Source organism: Rosa rugosa, chromosome 2, assembly GCF_958449725.1.
Source record: "Rosa rugosa chromosome 2, drRosRugo1.1, whole genome shotgun sequence".
In the NCBI taxonomy this organism is placed as follows: Eukaryota; Viridiplantae; Streptophyta; class Magnoliopsida; order Rosales; family Rosaceae; genus Rosa; species Rosa rugosa.
This window is the reverse complement of record NC_084821.1, coordinates 36,375,895-36,398,328: the sequence shown is the minus strand read 5'-3', so window position 1 is coordinate 36,398,328 and position 22,434 is coordinate 36,375,895. Positions and strand designations below refer to the sequence as shown.

The following is a 22,434-nucleotide window of genomic DNA, read 5'->3' as shown; positions in this document are numbered from 1 at the left end:
ACACCTCAACCATAGGAGTGCCGAGTTTGGCCATGATCGTACCAAGCATTCAGACTGAATCCACGTCTGTGACACCGTTTGGAATCTCTTCCGAGCAGATGGTTCTTTCACATCAAAACTCATCAATGTCTGGATAAAATCAATGAGGAATTTATCCAAATTTCAACCCTTCGGCCGATGAGATAGCTCGAATGATGGCCGACGAGTCCAAGAGTACTGTCCATGAGTTAAGACTCTCAGTAGATGGTTTCGGTCGAGATTTGGTAGCAAACATCAACAACAATACTAGTACCCAAATGGGAAATCTTAATAACACCCTGCTCCTCATCTACCAACAATTGTTGGCTAACGGGAATAATGGAGCGCATGAAATCGTGGGACACCAGCATAACATGCAGGCTTAAATTCAACCCAACCAAGTCAACATAGCTGCTACAAACCAGATGAATATGCAACAGCAACCAAGGATGCCAAATATGCAACAGAAGCCAAGGATGCCAAATATGCAACAGCAGTCAAGGATGTCGTATCCACTTTATGGCATGCCACTCGAAATGGGATTCGACCAAGGATTTATCCCTCAGCCGAACCAAGTAAACAACAATGTGGTTCAAAAACATCAGCAGAACAATCATCAAGGAGGAGGTCAAGACCGACCGGTTCGGCTCAATGAGTTTCAAAATTTGGTTGAAGATCTTATGGGAGTCTTACCGAGACGGGTGGAAAGACCAAGTTATGCTAAACTGTATCCTGCATATATCGATACCACCTCGTACCCAGCAGGATATCGCATTCCCTCATTCACATTGTTCTCTGGAGATGCATATCAATGCACTGTAGAACACATTGGCCGTTTCACGGCCCAGTACGGAGAAGCTAGCTCTGACGACAACAAGCTAAGGTTATTCGTCCATTCCCTCACGGGACCAGTCTTCACTTGGTTCATCAATCTCCCACCCAACTCAGTGAATAGTTGGAGAGAAATGGAATGAGCTTTCCATGACCAATATTAACAAGAGATTAGGCTGACTGACCTAGCCAAGACGTCGCAGATGAGTCATGACACTGCACAAGAATACTTAAGCCGCTTCAAATTAGCTAGAGCACGATGTCGAGTAAGACTGCCTGAATCAGAGTTCGTAGATATGGCGGTAACTGGTTTGAGATTCAAATTCAGAGAACATTTTGAAGGTGTTACCTTCAATGATTTATTCGAGCTCGAGACAAGAATCGATCGGTATGATGCCATCTTAAGGGAGGAAGCTCAAAAGAGGGCAGCGTCAAAGGGTACGTATTACAAGAATCAGGTCGTTAATGCGGTCGACAGGTTTGGAGTGGACTTAAACGAACTCGGTTGAAGTGGATTCGGCCGAAATGGTGATTAAGCAGCCCCGTGTGTGCAAAGCTTTGGAACGGGTTGACCCAAAGCAAACCAAACCACCACCAACCCAAAGCACAAACACGACAAAAACTAATGCACGCACTTACACTTTCAATATAGCTAAGGCCGATTTGATCTTTGATCAACTCTTGGCCGAGAAGATTATTCAACTTTCTTTCGGCCATATACTCCCCAAGGCCGAAGAAATCAAGGGGAAGATTTTTTGCAAGTATCATAATTCATGGAAGCATGCAACTAACAAATGTGTTATTTTTCGTGATATGATACATGATCTCATTGACGCAGGAACTCTCAAGTTCCCTGAAAGTAAGCCAACGATGAAGGTTGACACCAACCCATTTCCTGAAGCTTAAGTGAACATGGTGTATGTCAGAGTCCCCAAGGATGGGGATGCTCCAAGCAAAACGGCAGATGCTAGCAAGACTACTGGTAAGCTCCAATCATCGGCCCAGCCAACGGCCGATGGACTCATTATTGGGAGTATAAAGCTTGAGCCACCAAAAGTAGCTGTTTTATGCACTCGGTTCCAGGAAGAAGTCATGCTTGAAGGGGTTTTAAAACTCTAGAGGCTAGAGCAGGTTGGTAAAATTTCTAATTCGGCTCAGAAAGCCGAGAATGCACCAACAGTAACCAAAATAGGGGATACACCCGAAAAAGTACATTCCAGAGTAGAACCTCGGGGCAAAGGAATCATCTCAGCCGAAGTAGGTAAGGCCAAGGTGGACAACCAGAGATTCAGGTCTCAGGTTACCACAAAGCGACCATTGACCCCAGATGCATCGGACAAGTATGGTCTACACAGTCCAAGGGGAAGTTCGAAGGGTGTGCTCCATCGTCTTGATAAACTAGACAGAAGATTTTTAGAAAGGCCAACATTGAAGCAAACAACATGGGCTAGATTCCAGCTAAAAGACAGAAGATGCATATACAAGATGTAATGCCAGCTCCAGAATAACAGAAGAGCATTGCAGGTACAAAATGAGGAAGGGTTGAGGATGATTTACCTCCACAAGAGATCTCAATTTCCTTTGCACTAGGGTATCACCAGAAACTTCTTGTTAAGACTCAACCCAGAGTTTTGCCCCAACTCGTTTCTTTCTTCCGCTCACCGCCACTTCGATCGGGAGCATCATCTCTTTTGAACCAATGAATCCAGTCCGTGACCCGCTACAAGGATTACCGGCATCGGTGGGCGGCGTCAGATCTGCTGAGAGAAGGATTTTTGGCCAGCGTCGAAAAACAGCTTCTATTTGTGGTTGTTTCTATTCTTAATAGACGCTACCTAGATCAAAGTAAGTTTGAGTTTTCAGAGCGGCGTTTGAAGAGTTTGAAGCTTGAGTTTTCAAAGTAAGCTTGAAGTATGTTCAAGTCTGAGTGAATTTGGGGGAGAGTGAAGTCTTTAGTTCGTGCTCTTCTCAGAAAGAAAGCTTGGCATGAATACATAACCACACAATAGGTTATCCATTTGCACACATTTTCATGCAATTATATTATATAACTATAATTATACACAATAATTATATTATATAAATATAGATGTATGCAATCACTGTCTGGTGCACATATGTAGTAGTGATCATGATTGTTTACTAGTACATATAATTATAATCATGTTATACAATCATGTACTGGACCCTTGTTTTAGAAGCCTCAGCCAAAGCTCGGCCATATGTCTTCACTCTTCACCATGAAAAAAGCTGTGTTTTGTACATCATGGCCGACTGAGCTTCTATAGAGGATCAACTCGGCCAAGTCCCAATTTTTCAAATATTCGACAACTCAACCAAGTTACAAATTTTCAAATAATTGGGTGCTCGGCCAAATTTTGAGTTGGACGACTCGGCCGAGATGCTTTCTCTTAAGGTGTAGGATGAAGAGCCATGGGTGAGCGACTCGGCTGGGCTTTACATGGCCGAGTCTCAAATCCTAGCTGAGTTACTTTTTTCCTACCTCAGACTACAAGACCACGTTTTAGTATTTGACATACACGGTCTGCCGAGCTACTTTAGTTTTTCTATTTTATCCAAGTCTCATAACCACTCAGCTTGAGAGCCGATGCTCATGAGACTGGGGGGGGGGGCAATGTTTGGACCTGATTTTATCAAACTCCCATGTGTATTGACCTGAGGGTTGGTCAGAGAGGCATTGAGTCGTTCAACCAGAATAAAGGTAGTGTTCGGCTATTCGGTCGAGGTTAGAAGTTTTTGAGATGTATGGTTGAGATGGATGCATTGATGGAAGTTTTAGATTTTAGGTCCCATGACCCAAAATATGAAGAAAATGGATCTCATAGACACGAAGTTGGATGATTTGAGTTCACATGAACAACTATACAAATAGGCCGTAAGGCATAGTAGAAGTGGTTCGGCCGAACCCAAGTAGTAACTTCGGCCGAACCCAAGTATTAACTTCGGCCGAAGAGTTCATTCAAGAAGGGAATCCTCACAAGGAAGGAGTTCGAGTCGATTAATGATTTCAAATATGAAAATTTCAGATATTAGCCAAATCAGAACTTTATGAGAAGGATCAATCCCAAGAGGAAAGAGAATCCTACTTAAATTCCACGTCTTGGAGGACAAGTTAGCTAGGGTTTTTGACTTGTATATATAGCACATTGTAACTCATTGTAAAAGGTCCTGTACCACACAAACAAATCAATATACAACTTTTACTCACAAACTTTTCTCTTGTTATCTCATAGGTACTTTGCCTTTAATTCAACTTTTACAACTCGTTTTCATTTCTAGTTTTTTTAGTTTCAATTCAATACTTTACGTTCAAACACTTTACTTTCTTGTTCATTTACTTTATATGCACTTTACTTTTTTACTTAGGAGTAGTTCGTAACGTAGAATTATCGTCCATTGATCTCTTTCGGCCAGTCCGGATTGGATCGATGCGATTCGCTGTTCACACACATATCATCTCACAACGCTTTGACAACCGAGTCCACTTCACCTTCGTCTTCACCGTGATTTGCGAGTACCTTCACCCGATAGATCTCTCGCTTGTCACCTGAACCTTTGAGTTTACCCAAGAAGTGAACGTGATAGAAGATCCCGGTCAGGACTGACGTGCAATCGAAGTCCTTACAACAGAGGCTTTAGAACCTAACGGCCGAGAGGGTTCCTTCCTCCGCCTACGATCACTTTAAAGCAGTCAAATACAAGCGCAAATCAGATCTAAACCTCGATTGGCCGCGAGTTGGTACGCCCGCACAATCCAGAAGGACAACTAGACCGCAAGTCCCTCGACCCTCATTTCGGCCGAGACGATTTTGAGGCAAATAGTGTCAGAGAAGTAAGGATGGTTGGAGTGGTATTTTTAAAGTGGGCTTGAGATAAATTAAGAGAAAAAGAAAATGGGAGCAGCCAAGCCCACTTGGCCCAAAAGGAAGGGTAAATTAGACTTTTCACACTAATTAAAGTGGGAAGTATTTAAGCTTCACATCACCAAACTCTAGCCTCCCAAGCCTCATTTTCCCTCACTTCACTCTCTCTCTCTCTCTCCAGCTCTCCCTCTCTCTTATCCGACCCTCTCTCTTTCCTTGCGTCGCCGGCCGCTGCCGCTCCACCACCGAGCGCACCGCCGCTGGTACCAAAATCGTGAGATTTAGCCCTTCAATCATCCAAAAACCCTAGAACTTGAAATCAATTTGGGGGTTTTTGTGATTTATTCATTCTAAGTTCAAATTAGGTAATCTCCCTCTTAATCTAGCCTCTATTCCTCCGATCTATACTTATTTCTTATCAAATTCGAGTTTTTGATTTTCATTTGTGATTCTGGTGCATGAACCCGATTTTCCCTTAAACCATGAGGCTAGGCTACGGGTTTGGCAAGGATTTGTGGTAAAGATCTATTCCATGCAACCTTGTTTCGAGTTTTTGGTTGCGGAATTAATTTTTGGATGGATTTGTAGGTGAAGAAGGCTACGGAGGAGGAGAGGCAGTGAGTTTTTGGAGAAGAAAGGGTAAGCATTGGGTTTTTGACAAACCCTTGAATTTTTGGAGTTTGTTTTGTTGATTTTGAATTTTATTGAGCTATTTTGTTGGTGAAAAATTGTGAAAGTGGTAAATTGTGTTGAGGATTTTGGTGATTTTTATTGTGTAATTTTGACCAAAAGAAAAAGAAAGTGAAGAACAAAAGAAAAGTCTTTATTTTTGGAAGAAAAAAAAATAAAGAAATGAGTAAAAGTTGAATTAAAGGGATTTTACCGTGGTAAAGTGGTATGTTAATGTCTAAAAGTTCGACGGTAGCTGAACCTTTGTTAACGCTGATCCGGTGGGCGGATCGATGCTTGTGATGTACTCAAAGCCTCCGCTACCTGTTAAGTAAAATACAAAGGGCGTCAGAGGGAGACCGCGCTGGGCGGTCTTCAACTCTCCTATGCCTAAGTTAGTCAATGTATTTATGTTGACAAAGTAACAATAGGTAAGTATTGAATGCGTAATTAATGAGGAGAGAAGAGATAACCTTTTATAGGTGAGGAGGAGGCTGACCTTCTCCTTGTTTTCGATGTGGGACTCACGTGCTTCAGTTCCCAGATTCAGAAGCTTCTGATGCTATCTTGGCGCGACGCGTGGTGGCGCGTCGGCGGTGATCTGGAGGTGATCCGACGCTGAGGTTGTAGCCCGCCTGGCGGTGTGTCTGCATGTCCTTCCTTTGGTTGGAATTAGTACCTTTGGCGGTACAATGAGCGTGGCCCATTATAGCTAATTATGCTTGCAAATGTACATGTATGTACATGGTAAAAAGTGAAAAGGGTGAAAGTAAAGGTAAAATCAGTGAAAGGAGGTAAAAGGTAAAAGTGAAAGTAAAAAGGTAAAAACCACAATAGAAGCAAAAAGGTGAAAAAGGAAGAGTAAAAGGGTAAAAGTAGAAGTAAAACTTTATTTATAATTATTTACTTATTTATTTTAAAACAAAATAAGAAATAATGAATTAATGATAAATAAAGGGGTACTTGGTCAAAAGTCAAAAGTCAAAGTCAAATGTCAAAAATCAACTTCGGGGGTTGACTGACCTTGTAAAACGCAAGGATCGACTCAACTTTGGTTACTCGGATTGGCGATAGTTTAATGGAGCGATAAGTATGTTTTCTTTTTTAAGAAAAAAGTTAATTTCCCAAATTGGTAAAAGTTGAAAGGAATGATAAATGGCCTCATTAAAATAAAAAGGATTTAGTATGCACGATTACTTAGAATTCGTGATGATGTTTACCTAGATAATTACTTACAAACTAAGTAATGGTTCAAGAGACACGATCGTTAAGGAAGCTTAAGCGGAAAGCACCTGAGTATGGAATACGCCGGCATTTCCAGGTAGGGTGAACTGTCCCGTCCTTGTTAGAGGCTTTTCTATATATGTGGAATGCTCTAGTATAAAAGTATGTTGCCTGTAAGTACGTTTTTGGTTGTTCATTAGTCGATGCCTCATGATATCTGTATTTGCATAACTAATAATTGTTGATTGTGAAAACCAAGGCTAGACTTGTATGTTGAGATATTGTACCCATTGTATGTTTGTACTTGTGACCTGAAAGTGAATGGGACCTAGACGCGTTGATTCCTAGTCATCTCACGGTGTCGATAACCGTGAACCTCCGGAGGGGACTGTGCTCCTATGTGCATCGAGGAAAGGTAAGTACCGACGATAAACCAGTCATAGGACACTCAGGGCCAAGAAATGGACACTTTCGCTACTTGTAGTCATAAGGACTACAGAGTAGTTGGTCGGTTCTCGAAGGATAACAAACCAATCAGTCACCGATTGTTTTAGATTAGCCGGCATGTAAGTATCTTGGAGCTCCAAGCTGTGTGAAGCATGCTGCATATGATTTTTTGAAAAAGACAACGACGATTGTTTTTGCTTGCATTTGTTTTACTCAATTTTACAAAGCGCACAATCTATATTCTAGTAGCTATGTTTTACTTATTAGTTTTCAAACCTAACTAAGGTTGGGTCGGCCCTTATTGGGCTAGCGATGACAAAATGCTCACCTCTACATTTCAGGTTACAACAAGGTCATTCCGGACGATCTGGATTAGAAGTGGGTCGTTGGTCGAGTTCGTGTGTTGCTGTCCTTGTTGCTTGAAGTCCTTCCCTTTTGGTACTCTATCAATTTACTCGCTTTCCTTTCAATGTTGAACTTAGTTGAATTCTGTGAGGTCCGCCAACCTGGGAGCGCGCCTCACCCTTTGTTTTATTGTTGCTGTTGAACTCCTTTTATTTCGATTCTGATGTAAGCCCTAAGGCGTCACAGTGCACTTGCCTACTTTATTTTGAAGTATTTCCAGATTTGTCAAGTTGAATATTAGGTTGTTGATCGAAAGTCCTTCCTTAAAAGTTTTAATTGTTTCTTATTTTCTAAAAATCATATTTCAAAAGGCCTTGTAGTATTAAGTTGGTAGGTTTATGATACGTCTAGAACGTATCGGGCTCCTATTGGCTTAATATTACAGTGATATGGTATACCCATTCAGGTCGCCATAAACTGACCAAGGCCCGAAAGGCCCAAGCACTGAATCCAGCCCTGGACCGCACTTACACATGGAGGCAGACCACCACCGTCGCACCACCAAGTTGGTCATGCCATCGCTTTTGGACCTGCCACCGTCGAATAGTTGTCTCTGCTAGAACTCCAACATATTGTATCTCTCACCACCACAACCTCCAACCTCGAGAGCAAAAACAGAAGAACAGACTGCCGCTTCCTCCTGTTGTGCAAACCGAAGCCCCTCCACACCCCAATGTCACTCCATCTGTGAAGAGATCCGAGAGGATCGAAAACCAGACCTGAAACCAGATCTGATGCACACCAGCAACACCGCCAACTTCTATCTGCCTCTCACCCAACTCCCGTGAAACTACTGCCAGTGACTGAAACCACTGGAAAGGAATCCCTCCCTGCCCCAATCCTCAATCACCCACACCACCATCCCATCTGCCTCCATTATAAAAGATAATCGATGAATATGAATGAATCTTATTTCCTTTAATTTCCTTTATTTTTTGACATTATTTACTTTTCTCATTTCTGATCCCACAATTTGGTATCAGAGCCCTCGATCCATATGGGTGAGGTGGTTCATCCAGTAGTGCAAAACTAAATCAGTTCGATGGATGCATTTTAGCAAACTATGAATGATTGACATAATAACTTCTTGGCCATGATTCATCAGATAGAGGCATACCGCTCAAAATTTCCACCAGCCGCAACAGCTACACACAGTGGTCCACGGTCTACCCCTGAAGATCCTACACTTCCAGGCCCTTAGAGGGGTTTGATTGATGGTTCATCAAGTTTACTGTATTATTGGAATGTTGAAACTAACCAAACCCAATATGAGAGGCCATGTCAACAAACTCCTCAATATCCATCAACCTTCACTTCCTCAGATTACTCTGTTACTCAAACCCTCAACCATACACCTCCGATTACCACCACAACATCAGTCCTCCATTTACCCACCCTTATAGTGTTACTTCGATTTTCCCCAACCCTTAACCCTAATCTCACAATCAAGTACGAACCAAAACCTTTAGATGAGGTCGCAAATAAAGATAAAGCGAAAACCCTCGTCTAAACTTGCTCGATGTGGTCGAATCCAAATTCGTAGTGATTAAAGGATGAACTACTGCAGCTATCCTTTGATTAACTTCATAGAACCCGATAATTTGGATGTGCCAGTTGAAACATCTAGGAATTATGTTCAGTTAAGGATATTAGTAAATGTACTAAATATTTCCAGTAAGAGACTTTTTATTTTATTTTGAGAGGTCTAGTGAGAGACTTTTGCTCAAGGAAGATTGGAGAAGAAGAAGAAGGTTTAGGAAGTCTGGAGGTACGAGATAACCTCATTCTATGGAACTCTGCTCATGTCTCTTATTTCTATTTTTTGTTATTATTTTAAAATAAAATTACTTCAAAATGTGAAGAGAAAATTATAGGTATTAACTTGTCATAATTTATTCCCATTGTTGGTTAAATTGTTAGGTGACATAGGTAAATATTATTGATAGAAAAATATCATTTGCTTATTGTCTAAAACAGTCATTTAATACGAAGATAAGTATCTACATTATTATTAAGAGAAGAAGCTTTGATAGCCAAAATACGTGTAAAATTACATATAGATCCTTACATCATATATTAATTTGAAATTATATTTAATAAGGGTAAGACTATGGTATGTTAATATTTCTCATACATCAACTATTTTTACCACTTTGAGGACTCATTTTATCACTATAAGGACTCATATATTTTACCACTTGAGGACTTATGTGCTAACTAAGAAAAGTTACCACTTTAAGGACTCATGTTATCACTTTGAGGACTCATTTTACCACTTTAAGGCAATTATATGCATGTCATACGTTAACACATTGTAGAATTTTCCATTTAATAATTAAGGGATAAAGAAGTAATTAAAAAAGATAAGAAAACAATATTTCACTCCTCTGCATGTAACTTCCCACTTAACCACTCTGTGCATTTCACTCGTAACAAAACTTCCCACTATCTGCAATAACTCCCCACTTCTTTTGAAAAAAGTTTTTCCACATTTGTTTAATTAATTTTTACACCTGTTAGTAGGGCTGTCAATGGGTCGTGTCGGGTTGGGTTCGTGTCGGGTCAAGGTATTTGTCGTGTCGTAAGATATAAACCCAAACCCAACCCATTTAATAATCGTTCAAAAATTTAAACTCAAACCCAACCTATTTATTAAACGGGTTACCCGTTCCCGCTTAACCCATTTAATAAATAGGTCATGTTTTGTTAGACAAAATGACTCATTTAAGCGTTAACAATGGGACCCATTTAACTAAAAAAATTCATAAATTGATTAAATTCACTAAAAACTCTACAAGACGAAGAATATAAATAATTATATATAATTCATAAATAATTAAATCCAATAATTAAAAAATGAAATATTTCAAACGGTCTAATCCTATGATCAAATACTCCGAACGTCCAAAATTTCAAGAAGAAACATACCACAATCGGGTTATACGGGTTCACTTCGTGTTGGCAGGTTGACCCGTGACCGACCCATTTATTAAATGGGTCATAGCGGGTTAACCCACCGCCGACCCGCTTGTTAATCGTGCGGGTTCAACCCACTTTATTTCGTGCGGGTTTCGAGTCGTGTTATCGGGTCGTGTCGGAATTGACAGCCCTACCTGTCAGGTGTATGTTATTTGATAAGTGGAAAAGGATACAGGTCAATTGAGGAAATTCGGAGGTCTCAATCGAAACTCTCTTCCAGTAAATGAGGATTATATTAGATGGGGATTCTGTCCAACAAAGCAGGAAGAATTAGGGTCTAGGGTTAAAATTTGAAAACCCTATAAAATGAGCATAGGACAATAGCCTCCCTCCACCAAATTGCTTTTTAGAAGAAAGCTCATCGATATTAGGGTTTAGGGAACTGAAGCAGATCGTGATAACTCCAGTACTAGCTACGAGGTACGGAGCCGAAGCAGAATAGTTTTATAAGGATGAGAGTCATCCTGTGCTATATTTTGTATTTGGTCTCGTTGGTAAAATAAAATATTGTTCTAAATTCTCAACAGAAGTTCAATACATTTAGCTTTGTTTTTTAATTTTATAGTGATAGTTTAATTGTTTATGGCAAAACTGCAAGTTTTAATTGACTGAGATTATTGATGATGAATTATATTAATTGCAACTATTTTCTGTTTCAAGTACTGTTTGGGGAGCACTTGAATTGGTTTTGACTTATGACAAAAAATTTCACCAAATGCCTCACAATAAGTTGAAGACAATTTTTCACCAGTGCATACACATATGTGTGTGTGTGTGTGTGTTGTTTAAGGACATCTGATTTATGTGTCTGGCCCAAACTCTAGTGTCTTGTCCAAGTTATAATAGGGTTAGTCTTACAGATATCTTCAGAGATATCCTAATCCTTGTACGATTTAGTTTCCTTGTAAGACTTATATTCTCTGCTTGTAATCCTCTATATAAAGAGGCCCCTATTATCAATGAAAGCACAACTCAATTCTCTCCCAATTTTAGTTTTCTTAAAACACGTTATCAGCACGAAACCCTAACCCCGAAACCCTAAAATCGTAACCTTCAAACCCTAGCTTCCTCCTGCCGCACACCTTGAAGCCCTTAATTCCAAGAGTCCAGAACTGGAGGCGGAACCACCGGAACAGACCAGAAAAGCCCCAAACTGGTCATCGAAATACCTGAACCGGCCATGTTAGCCTCGCTTGGATAGCCTCGCCAGCGCATCCTTGTTCCCACTTTTAGTACTTTTAATTCTTTTCTTTTCTCAGAGACTTTCAACCTCCCTTTTTCTACCCTCCACTTCTTATTTTGTGGGGAGACCTAAGCCGAATTGTGGGGGTTCGTGCTATCTCCAAGCTTGGAGCTTGTTGAGATCTCCAAACTTAGAGCTTGTTGAGAATATACGATCAACCACATACACATCATTGTTTCGATCTAATCCAATACCTCTTGGAATCGAATTTCTTGGGAGCGATTACACTCAGAAATTAACCATTCTCTTGTTCCTTTTCAGAATGAGTAACCTGAACAAACTAGACCTTGCTCCATTGGGGATAACTAGCTCTGGATATCACAAGTGAGTTCATGATGTCTGCCAGCATCTCAAGACCCATGAAATTCGGGAAACGATTCTTGAGCCTAGCCAGGACGTGATAACTGTTGAGCAAGCTCAAGCTTTGGAAGCAGATAGAGTAGTCTTGGAGGCAAATAAGGCGAAAGCCATCATCCTAATGACTCGCTATATGAATGATTGGCTCCAATACGAGTATCTAAATGAAGAAGACCCCAAAAGGCTGTGGGTCTCACTCGAAGACCCCTTTAGCAACGTCCGTGACTCCCTGCTTCCTAACCTACAAGTGAGATGGCATAATCTCTGCTTCTGTGATTTCAAGATAGTTCTTTACTACAACTCGGGAGCACTTCGCATTAAATTCTTAATAGAATTCTGTGGAAAAGAGATCACAGATGCAATGTTGATTGAGAGGACTCTCTCTACTTCCCCGTCTCTACTTTGATGGTTCCTAAGAACTATCAAATCGATGTTACTGCAGGATGGATCACAAGGTTTCATGAGCTCATTAAAGCCATGAATATCGCTGAAAAGCATAACATCCTTGTGAAGAACTATAATTCGAGACCTGTGGGAACAGAGCTTATTCCGGAGTCCAATTATAGTTGCGCCCCAAAGGGAGGGAGCCAAGAGCGAAACCCTAAATCTAGGGACAATTCTAGACATTCTGGTCCATATTCTCGCTCTAAGGAGGAAGGTAACCGCCAAAATAGGCGAACACAGAACCGAATAGGTCAACGTGGAAAGAGAGAGGAAGGCAACGCCTCTGGCCAAGTGGCACCACTAACACTAAGCATCATCCTAATGACGCTTTCAATGCCCCTCAATCAAGGGAGTCTGAGCACAGAGATGTATGTTCTCGATGTGGAGCATTCGGTCATTGGGTACACATTTATAGAGCTCGTGAGAATATTGCCACCGCATACAAACCATATTGTGAAGCAAGAGAAACTCACTATGTGGAACAAGAAGATCAAGAAGGTGATCTCGAACTAAGGGTTGAAAGCTTCAAATCTGAATGGGATCAATAAATTGCCGATTTTGAATAAGTCTTTATTTTCCAAGAGATGTAATAAGCAATTGCCATATATTTTGTACTAAATGTCATTGGTTTAGTTTCTCTTCAATTAGGCTCATCCAAAGTGAGTATGATGTCTAGGAAGGTTTTGAGATAAGTGGTACTTAAGCAAGTTTTGGTCCACCGACATCTCTCTACCCACCTGGTCCTATTAATTTTAGAGTTATCGAAAGAAGTTAAACGACTACCTTTTTTTGCATTAGCTAGTTTTGGATTAGATTTTCTTAATGGTTAAGAAACAATGATGTACATCGTTGGCTTATGAATAAAATTTTGAGTTCTTTTCATTATGACTCTATTTTAATTCTAAGCATTTTCCTCTGTGACTACGATGGCTGGGCCATCAGGATTAGTTCAAGGACAAGGAATGGCCCAAATTTCTCTTGCCAAATGGCATCTTGATTACTGTCACTAAAACTCTCTAAGCTCCTAGGTCAAATCGAACCCAATTGAGCTATTCAAGCCAACGGATTTCATGCGGAAACACATATAGAGAACGGAAAAGAGTTCCATTGCACTACCTCTAGTAATTGCGAATAAAGACGCATCTTAGAGAAACTTATGTGTCTCTCTAGTGGATTTTATTTCACCACTATTCGAGCTATTAAAGCCAATAAAGTTATGTGAGAAGACCTCTTGGATTTAGACACATATTGGCTTTGTCATGACATGATAGGTCATCCTAGTCATGATATGATGATCCGTCTACTAAAGACTTCACACGGACATCCATTCTTTCGAGCGAAACGAAGCACGAATCAAAGGTTGATTCCTGGACTAAGTGAGACCGCCGTCGCTGCCTTTGGAGCCACCGCCAGCCTAGGGCTCGCGTAGTCCATATCCATGACGCCATGGATGGCATCTATCATGGTGATAGCGCCCCAAGTGATGCTACAATCACCAACTTTGCTTCCAATAGCGTTTCAGACGCTTATGTCTGTACCTACATGTACGTTTGCAAAGCATAATTAGCTATAATCAGCCACGCTCATCGTACCGCCAGAAGTACCAACTCCCACCAAAGTAATGTCCTACGGATAGACAGCCAGGCGGGCTACGGCCTGAACACAGGATCGTCCCCAGATCACCGCCGACGCGCCGCCACACGCTGCACCAAGACAGCATCAGAAGCTACTGAAACTGGGAACTGAAGCACTTCAGTCCCACATCGAAAACAAGGAGAAGATCGGACCTCTCCTCACCTATAAAAGGTCCTCTCTTCTCTCTTCATTATTTACGCATTAACTACTCATTTATTATTGTGCTGCCTATATGTATCAACTGACTTAGGCATCGGAGAAGTGAAGACCGCCCAACGCGGTCTCCCTCTGACGCCCTGTCTTTCATTTGGCAGCCAGCAAGGATCATCAAGTATACAGAGTAGCGGTCCGCCCACCGGACCTGCGTTAAACGGAGGTTTGGCTACCGCCAGACTTTGAGCATTAACATTGGCGCCGTCTGTGGGAACCTTTGAACAAAAGGTCATCCCATCACAACTACCATGACTAGCGGTTGCGGGGGAAACGCCGATGAGCAGGCAGACCAATCCACCATCCCCCAACCATCCAATCCAGCGGTAGGTGTTAACCGCGCACTATTCAACACTCCAACCAACCCCGGCAGTGAGACGAATCCAAGCAGCAGCCGCCCACCAGGCCAGGACCTCGCCGCCATGTACGAGCTGGCTCTGGCAGACCTTCACAAGGCAAACAGAGAGCGTGAAGAGGAGCGCAGAGAGAAGACCGAGGCCCAAAAGCAGGTGGCTACGTTGATGTCACGTTTTGATGACCTGAAAAGGACGTTGGAAAGAACCGCCAATCCGGCACAGAGCGAGCATTCGCACAGCACAAGGAGTAGTCAGCCCAACGCTGGTACATTGGTACCAGAACCAGTCGTACAGATGCAGGTTCCGCTGGACCCACCTGAACTATTGGGGATGGGACCACCGCCCATCCCCCAGCTCATGTTGGAGCAGGAGGCAGAGTCGGTACCACGCACTAACCGCTCAGAAACTAGGGCAAGAACTGAGGGCGATCCGCCTGCGCCAAGGCGTAGGCAGGCCCAGCGGAGTACATACGCCGGATCCGCCGGCGACGCAACGGCCCAAATTCTGGAGAGGATGCAACAGTTGGAACAAAGGTTGGTCCGGGCGGAGTCGGGCGCCACGCCGCCAACTCAAAGTCCACTTTTCACGTCCAGACCAGGGCCCTTCACCGCTGCAATTCTACAAGCTATCAGGCCTGCGTACGCAAAAACTCCAAAGATGTCGCATTACAGCGGTACATCCGACCCCTTCGTCCACATGGACACCTTCAAGAAGGTCACCAACAACAAGGAATTTGACGACCCCACTCTGTGCCACTTGTTCAGCGAAACACTGGACGGAGAGGCAATGAATTGGTTCTTCAAATGTCCGCCAAGATCCATTGACTCATTCAACGCACTATCACATACCTTCCTCTCCCGGTTCATCTTATTGTCCGCCGGACATCATAACACGAGCCAGCTGTTCAGCGTCAAGCAGGGAGAAAACAAATCACTAAAGGCATTCGTCACAAGGTGGCGAGCGGCAGCATCTCAGTGCCGCGATCTAGACAAATCAATGGCATCGGCGGCCTTCAAGCAAGGACTCCTCAAGGGGCCGTTCCTCTATCACCTTAACTACAATCATCCAAACGCGGCATATGACCATATCATGAGTGAGGCGGTCATTCACGCCCAGGCGGAATTCATTACATATGGAGAAGCCCCACCGCCACCGGCAACGCCAGCAAAGACAACACAGCCCACCTCCAGTCATCATGAGACCGTTAATAAAGCACCCGCCGCACCGCCAACTGACAAGAAAAGGGAATGGCCACAGGGCCACTACCAGAGCAAGCGGCAGAAGGACCAATACCACAAGGGCAACCGCCCAACCCAGGAGGATAACCGCAACAGACAAACGGAGTCTTCTCAACGGTATGCAGTGTTCACGGTCCTCACAACCTCGTACGAGGAAATATACAATCAGTGCAAGGATCAAATCCCGCCACCTCCCCCAGCAAAATACCCAAAGACGAGCAAACCTAAAAACACCGGCAGATGGTGCAGGTACCATGAAGACAGCGGCCACAATACCAACAGCTGCAACGCACTGAAAACGGCAATTGAGACCTTGTACCGTGAAGGCAAGATGGAACAGTTCAAGGTGCGCCAACCGCCACCCATTAACACAATCGACGGCGGGGCTCCAATCACGGGCATGTCTCACAGAGCCAGGAAGCGTTATGCACGCATTAATCACCCAAAGGAAGTCTGCCATATCCGTTACGAGAGATCCGCCAAAGTCCCAAAGGTGGGTTGGGAACCTATTACATTCTTAGAGGAGGAGGAGCGCGGGGTGCACCTACCCCATGATGACCCCTTCTTGGTCGACGCCATTCTTGGCAGGTTCTCAGTGGGGAGAATATTGGTAGATAGCGGGTCCGCTGTTAACGTCATCTTTAACGGTTGCTACAGCCACCTCAAGCGGAATAACAAGTTGCTCCAGGACCATGAGCCACTGCTCAGCTTCTCCGGTGACGTCACACAACCGCTCGGTTCTGACTACATGCGGTTGACTATTGGCGCTAGTCCATGTATGGCGGAGGTACATACAGAATTCATAATCGTTGATTGTCTCAGCTCATATAATGCCATCCTCGGACGACCGGCGCTCAACAAGCTTAAGTGCATTATCGCCGGATACATGCTTCTCATGAAGTTCCCCACACCTAACGGCACGGGCAGTGTGAGGGGAAGCCAGCAGTTGGCACGCGAGTGTTATTCAACGACTATAGCACGGTCAACACACCGCCATCATGTCCTGACAGTGGGAAACCAGGCACCGCCACCAAATATCTTCGAGGACCCTAGGGATGAGGAGGAGAAGTATGTAAGGAAGGAGCCGGTCAACCCGGACACATCCTTGAAAGTTGTCTGCATCTCAGACGAGCACCCTGAGCGGACAGTCCGCATAGGCGCCCAACTAGACCCAGAAGTAGAGGCAGAACTCATTCAATTCCTACGTCATAACGCCTCCGTCTTTGCATGGTCCTACGCGGACATGCCAGGTATCTCCCCTGAAATTATCACTCATAAACTGACCATCAAACCCTCCTTTTATCCCATCAAGTAGAAGCGGAGGGCCTTCGATGAGGAAAAATACCGGGCAATCGGAGAAGAGGTCGCCAAACTCCAGGACATTGGATTCATCCGCCAAGTCATCTATCCCCAGTGGATCTCAAATTTGGTAATGGTCAAAAAGCCCAGCGGCAAGTGGCGGATGTGTGTTGACTTCAAAAATCTCAACAAGGCATGCCCAAAGGATAGTTTCCCGCTACCCCGTATCGATCAGTTGGTCGATTCAACCGCCGAACATGAGCTCCTCAGCATGATGGACGCTTTCTCCGGATACAATCAGATCAAAATGCACCCCAGCGACCAGGAATGCACCACCTTCACCACCGACAAAGGCCTCTACTGCTACAATGTCATGCCTTTCGGTCTGAAGAACGCCGGTGCAACTTACCAGCGGTTGATGAACGCCATGTTCGCTGAGCATCTGGGAAAAATCATCGAGGTCTACGTGGACGACATGCTAGTTAAGAGCATAAAGGCCGACGGACATGTGACAAACCTCAGGATCATAGTAACCATTCTCTTGGCCTATGATATGCGCCTCAACCCGGAAAAATGTTTCTTTGCAGTCACCGCTAGCAAATTCCTGGGATACATTGTCAGCGAGCGGGGCATCGAGGCTAACACAGACAAGGTCCAGGCCATCCTTGACCTGGCGGACCCTGAGTATAAGGTACACGTCCAGTGCCTCCAGGGCAAGTTAACCGCCCTTTCTCGATTCATCTCTCGACTCACTGATAAGTGTGCCCCATTCTTCAAACTCCTCAAAACAACGAACAAGAAGGTCATCGACTGGAATCCAGAATGTCAGGCGGCGTTCCAGGGCCTGAAGGAATACCTGGCGGCAGTCCCTCTCCTCTCTGTCCCTGTCCAAGGAGAAACCCTATTCATATACCTAGCGGTATCCGCATCGGCGGTAAGTTGCGCAATTGTCCGAAGGGAAGGCCAAGATGAGCTCCCAGTTTTCTACGCCGGCAGAGGCATGAACGAAGCAGAAACAAGGTATCCTCCCTTGGAGCAACTGGCCCTCGCACTTATCGTTGCCGCCAGGCGCCTCCGCCAATACTTCCAGGCTCACACGATCCATGTGTTAACCAATCAACCGCTGAGGCAAGTAATGCAGAACCCTGAGTACTCGGGGCGCCTCAGCAAGTGGGCCATTGAGCTCAGCTAGTTCGACATAGAATACAAACCAAGAACCGCCATGAAGGGCCAGGCAGTGGCGGACTTCATCGCTGAACTCACCGAACGTCAACCTGAACCCGATATAGAGATAGTGCCCAGAGCGGAAGTGGTAACCGTGGGGGAGGCAAGTCCCCTCCAGTCAGATTGGAACCTACATGTGGACGGATCCGCCAGCGCCAAGGCCAGCGGCGCCGGAGTCATCTTAACAGGACCTGGGGGACTGAACGCGGAGTACGCGTTGAAATTCAACTTCAAAGCTTCAAACAATGTGGCGGAGTAGGAGGCACTTATCGCCGGTCTGCTCCTCGCCATTGACTCAGGGGTTGACAGCGTCAACATATTCAGCGACTCTCAATTAGTCGTTAACTAGGTCAACGACAGCTTCCAAGCCAAGGACCAGCAGTTAGCGGCATACTTGGGATACGTCAAAACGTTGCTAAAAAAGTTCAACTTTCACACCATCACACAAATCCCCAGGGAAAAGAACGCCAAGGCTGATTCACTGGCGAGACTGGCAACCGCCCAGCCGCATCAAAGTCCAGCGGACACAAAGGTAGAATGCCTTGACAAGCCAAGCATCACAAAGACCCTAGCAGAGATCTTCAACATTGAAATCAACCCTAGCTGGATGGACGAGATCACTGCATACAAGCGCAGCGGCACATTACCAGAGGAGAGCAACCCGCTACAATATCCAGAATGGCAAGCTTTACCGCCAGGGGTTCACTCACCCCAACCTCCGCTGTTTAACCCCGGAGGAAGGAAAGGTCGTGTTGGCAGGAATCCACGGCGAGGAGTGCGGAAACCACTCGGGCGCCAGATCCCTGGCCAATCGCACAATGCGACAAGGCTACTTTTGGCCTACGCTTGGTGAGGACGCCCGGCAGGTGTCAAGATCTTGCCACAAATGCCAGCAGTTCGCCGATCTCCCGCATGCGCCGGCGGAACCACTTTCAATCATCATCGGTCCATGGGTTCACTCTACATGGGGCCTCGATTTGATGGGAAAATTCCCAACCGCCAAAGGACAGTTCAAGTACATCATTGTTGCTATCGACTACAACAGCAAGTGGATAGAGGCAGAACCACTGACAGCCATCACTACCGCCAAAGTCATTCACTTCCTCTGGAAAAACATTTACTGCCGCTATGGCGTCCCACACACAATCATTACAGACAACGGCACACAGTTCAACAACGAGGAGCTCATTTCATTCACCGCCAATCTGGGCACCAAGATGAGCTTCGCATCTGTCGCCCATCCCCAAACCAACGGCCAGGTCGAAGCAGCAAACAAGATAATCAAGAAGCTGCTAAAAAAGAAACTCGACACTGCCAAGGGCTTGTGGGCGGAAAAGCTTCCAGAAGTGCTATCGGCCATCAGGACGACTCCATCCTCCGCCACTGGTGAAACCCCCTTTTGTATGACGTTCGGAACTGAGGCCGTTCTGCCTGTCGAGGTAACTCAACCCACCGTTCGGGTCGAGTGCTACCGCCCAGAGACCAACGACGATGGCATCAACCTGGACTTGGACCTCCTAGAGGAAAAACGACACAAGGCCCATTTGCAAAACCTACAAAACAAGCAACGAGTATCGTGTTTCTACAACGCCAGAGTCAAGGCCCGGAACCTCCAACTGGGGGACTGGGTAATGAAGGAAGTCATTCCACAACCAACAAAACTCCGCCCAACTTGGGAAGGTCCATACAAAATAGTAGACTTGGGAAGGTCCATACAAAATAGTAGAAGTCGTTAGCCCAGGCACCTTCTACTTAATGGGCAAGGATGGCGTCACTACGACCCACCCTTGGAATACCGAACACCTTCGGTATTACTACAAATAGTCATGTCGCTACCCAGGAGCATCTTGACTTAGCTAAATTTTTGTTCAATATTTAGCTAAGGGAAGCTACCCAACGGGTACATCCCTACTTTTGTTAACACTGACCAGTCAGTTATCAATGAAACGAGGAATTATTCAAACCATTGTTACCAAGTCTAGCACTGAGGGCAGCTGGCAACGCCAGTAATCGTCAGCGGACCACATCCGCTACGTTGTGCACTTGGACCAATCTTAATTCCTTTAATATTTCATTGATTGCAAAAGAAAATCCTAAGTCAAAACTCTAGCGGTATAGACATGTCATCACAAAACGTCAAAAATTCCATACTTCATATATTCAGGGCTGGGACTCCCCACCCAAAAATAGTCCTTACATTCAAAAAAAAAAAAAAAAAGTACATATATCTTCAGCCTCAGCGGCTACACAATCATATGAAAGCAAGTCCGGCATCTCAGGGGTTGGCCCCGGCATCGCCTACTTCGGACTGCGGCGGCTGTACGCAGCTTACTTGGTCAGTCCCTCGAGCGGTGGGACTTGGCGTCTCTATGGTCCCATCCGCCGGAGTATGATACCCACTGCCTGAGCTGCCGCCTCCTGCTAAGGGACTGGGTACTGGCGGGAGTTTCTTCGTCGGCGCTACATTCTTTGCTTGCGGCACCTTGGGCAGGGATGCCTTCGCCCAGTCAATGGCACCCTTCGCTTGCAGCATCTCCACGTTCGCTAGGGCGCCGGCCTTCGCCGATTCATTCATCGCGTTTTTGTATTCCGCCGACTGCTTGAATTTATCCACAGCGGCGGCGGCGGCTCGGCTTCCCTCGTCCCTCAGCCGGGTCACCTCACCCTCCAGTCTCTTCACCTCCCCTTGCCTGGCGGCAGACTCCCGCTGCAGGATATCAATTTTCTTATCCTTGGCGGCCACCCGCTCTTGCAGCAAGGCCATGTCCTGCTCCAACTTGGAGACATGATCATTTCGTTCTATGTCCCGCTGGATAGCCACGTCTAGCTTGCCACGAGCGTCCGCAGCATCACAGTCAGCCTTCATCAGGTGTCGCTCCACATCCGCCAGCCTGTCCTTGGCATCCACCAGCTCCCTCTCAAGTCTCTTAACCTCCTCCCGGAGATGTACCTCAATTCGGGGTTGCTTGGAGGCCGCCAAGAACATTTCGTTCAGCCCAACCGCCAGGTGCCCAAAGGCTGAGCTAAAGGGGGACTGCTCGATCGCCGTTGGCCGCGTCATCCCTGCTAGACCGCCGAACCCCAACCGCTCGCACAGATGATAGAGAAACTCCTGCTCACTGTCGGTAATGAACTCGGTGAAGGCGGCAAACGAGTCCAGATCGCTCACAGGTCTCTCTCTCTCGGCCGTCACGGGGGCCTTCAACTGGTCCTGTCGGGCCTTCTTCTGCATGTGGACCTCGAGGGTCTCGTCCTCATCCTCCTCCCCGGCCGAGTCGTTTTGGCGCCGCTTCCGCAGGATCCCCCGTGTATCTCCAGTGGGCGCAGCCCTGGACCCCTTGTGCGGTTGTCTCCCCACCGCAGTAGTGGCAGCCCCCGCCGGCACCACAACTATTTCTTTCTGTGGCCCACGTCGAGTGGCGACCACTCTTTCCTTCTGCGGCACGGTAGAGGACCTCTTTTTTCCCCCGCCCGCATTTCTATCCGCCTGCACGCTGGGCAGACCGTCAGCCCCTAGGTGGGAGTGGTGCGGCATGGGCAGCACCACCGGAACCTCGGATGCGCTCACCTCTAGAGTCTCCGGGTTCACCACTGTCCTTTGGGCCGCCTCCCCTGACGCATACATCGCCTCCAAGAAATTGTCGATCTCCGCACGATCCATGGCTTTGTCAAAAGCGTCGCGGCTCGCTTTGTTGCCTGGCGGAGTATCTGAGAATATGCAAACACCCGTCAGCATTAACCAAGTTATCGAGAGATACAATGTGGCGGAGATCTCTTACCAATAGCGCGCGTTAGTTGTAGATCGACCAACAACTCCCAGCCGGTGAGGAGACGGAAGTCCAGCAAATTGCGATTCTTCCAACAGCCTTTGATACGCGCAACACGGCACTCTTCCTCACCCGTCAGGTTATAACGCAGTCCCGCTACAAAACAAGAGGCAAGGCGTCAGTAAAACGATTGCAATACATGTA

General features: G+C 45.5%; 1 protein-coding gene across 1 annotated transcript; it reads left to right on the top strand.

The window, feature by feature from the left end:
• The first annotated feature begins 443 nt into the window (after positions 1–443).
• On the top strand, positions 444–992 carry LOC133730694 (uncharacterized). The gene has a single exon (XM_062158240.1). The coding sequence runs from the start codon at positions 444–446 to the stop codon at positions 990–992; it is 549 nt and encodes a 182-aa protein (XP_062014224.1).
• The last annotated feature ends 21,442 nt before the right edge of the window (positions 993–22,434 follow it).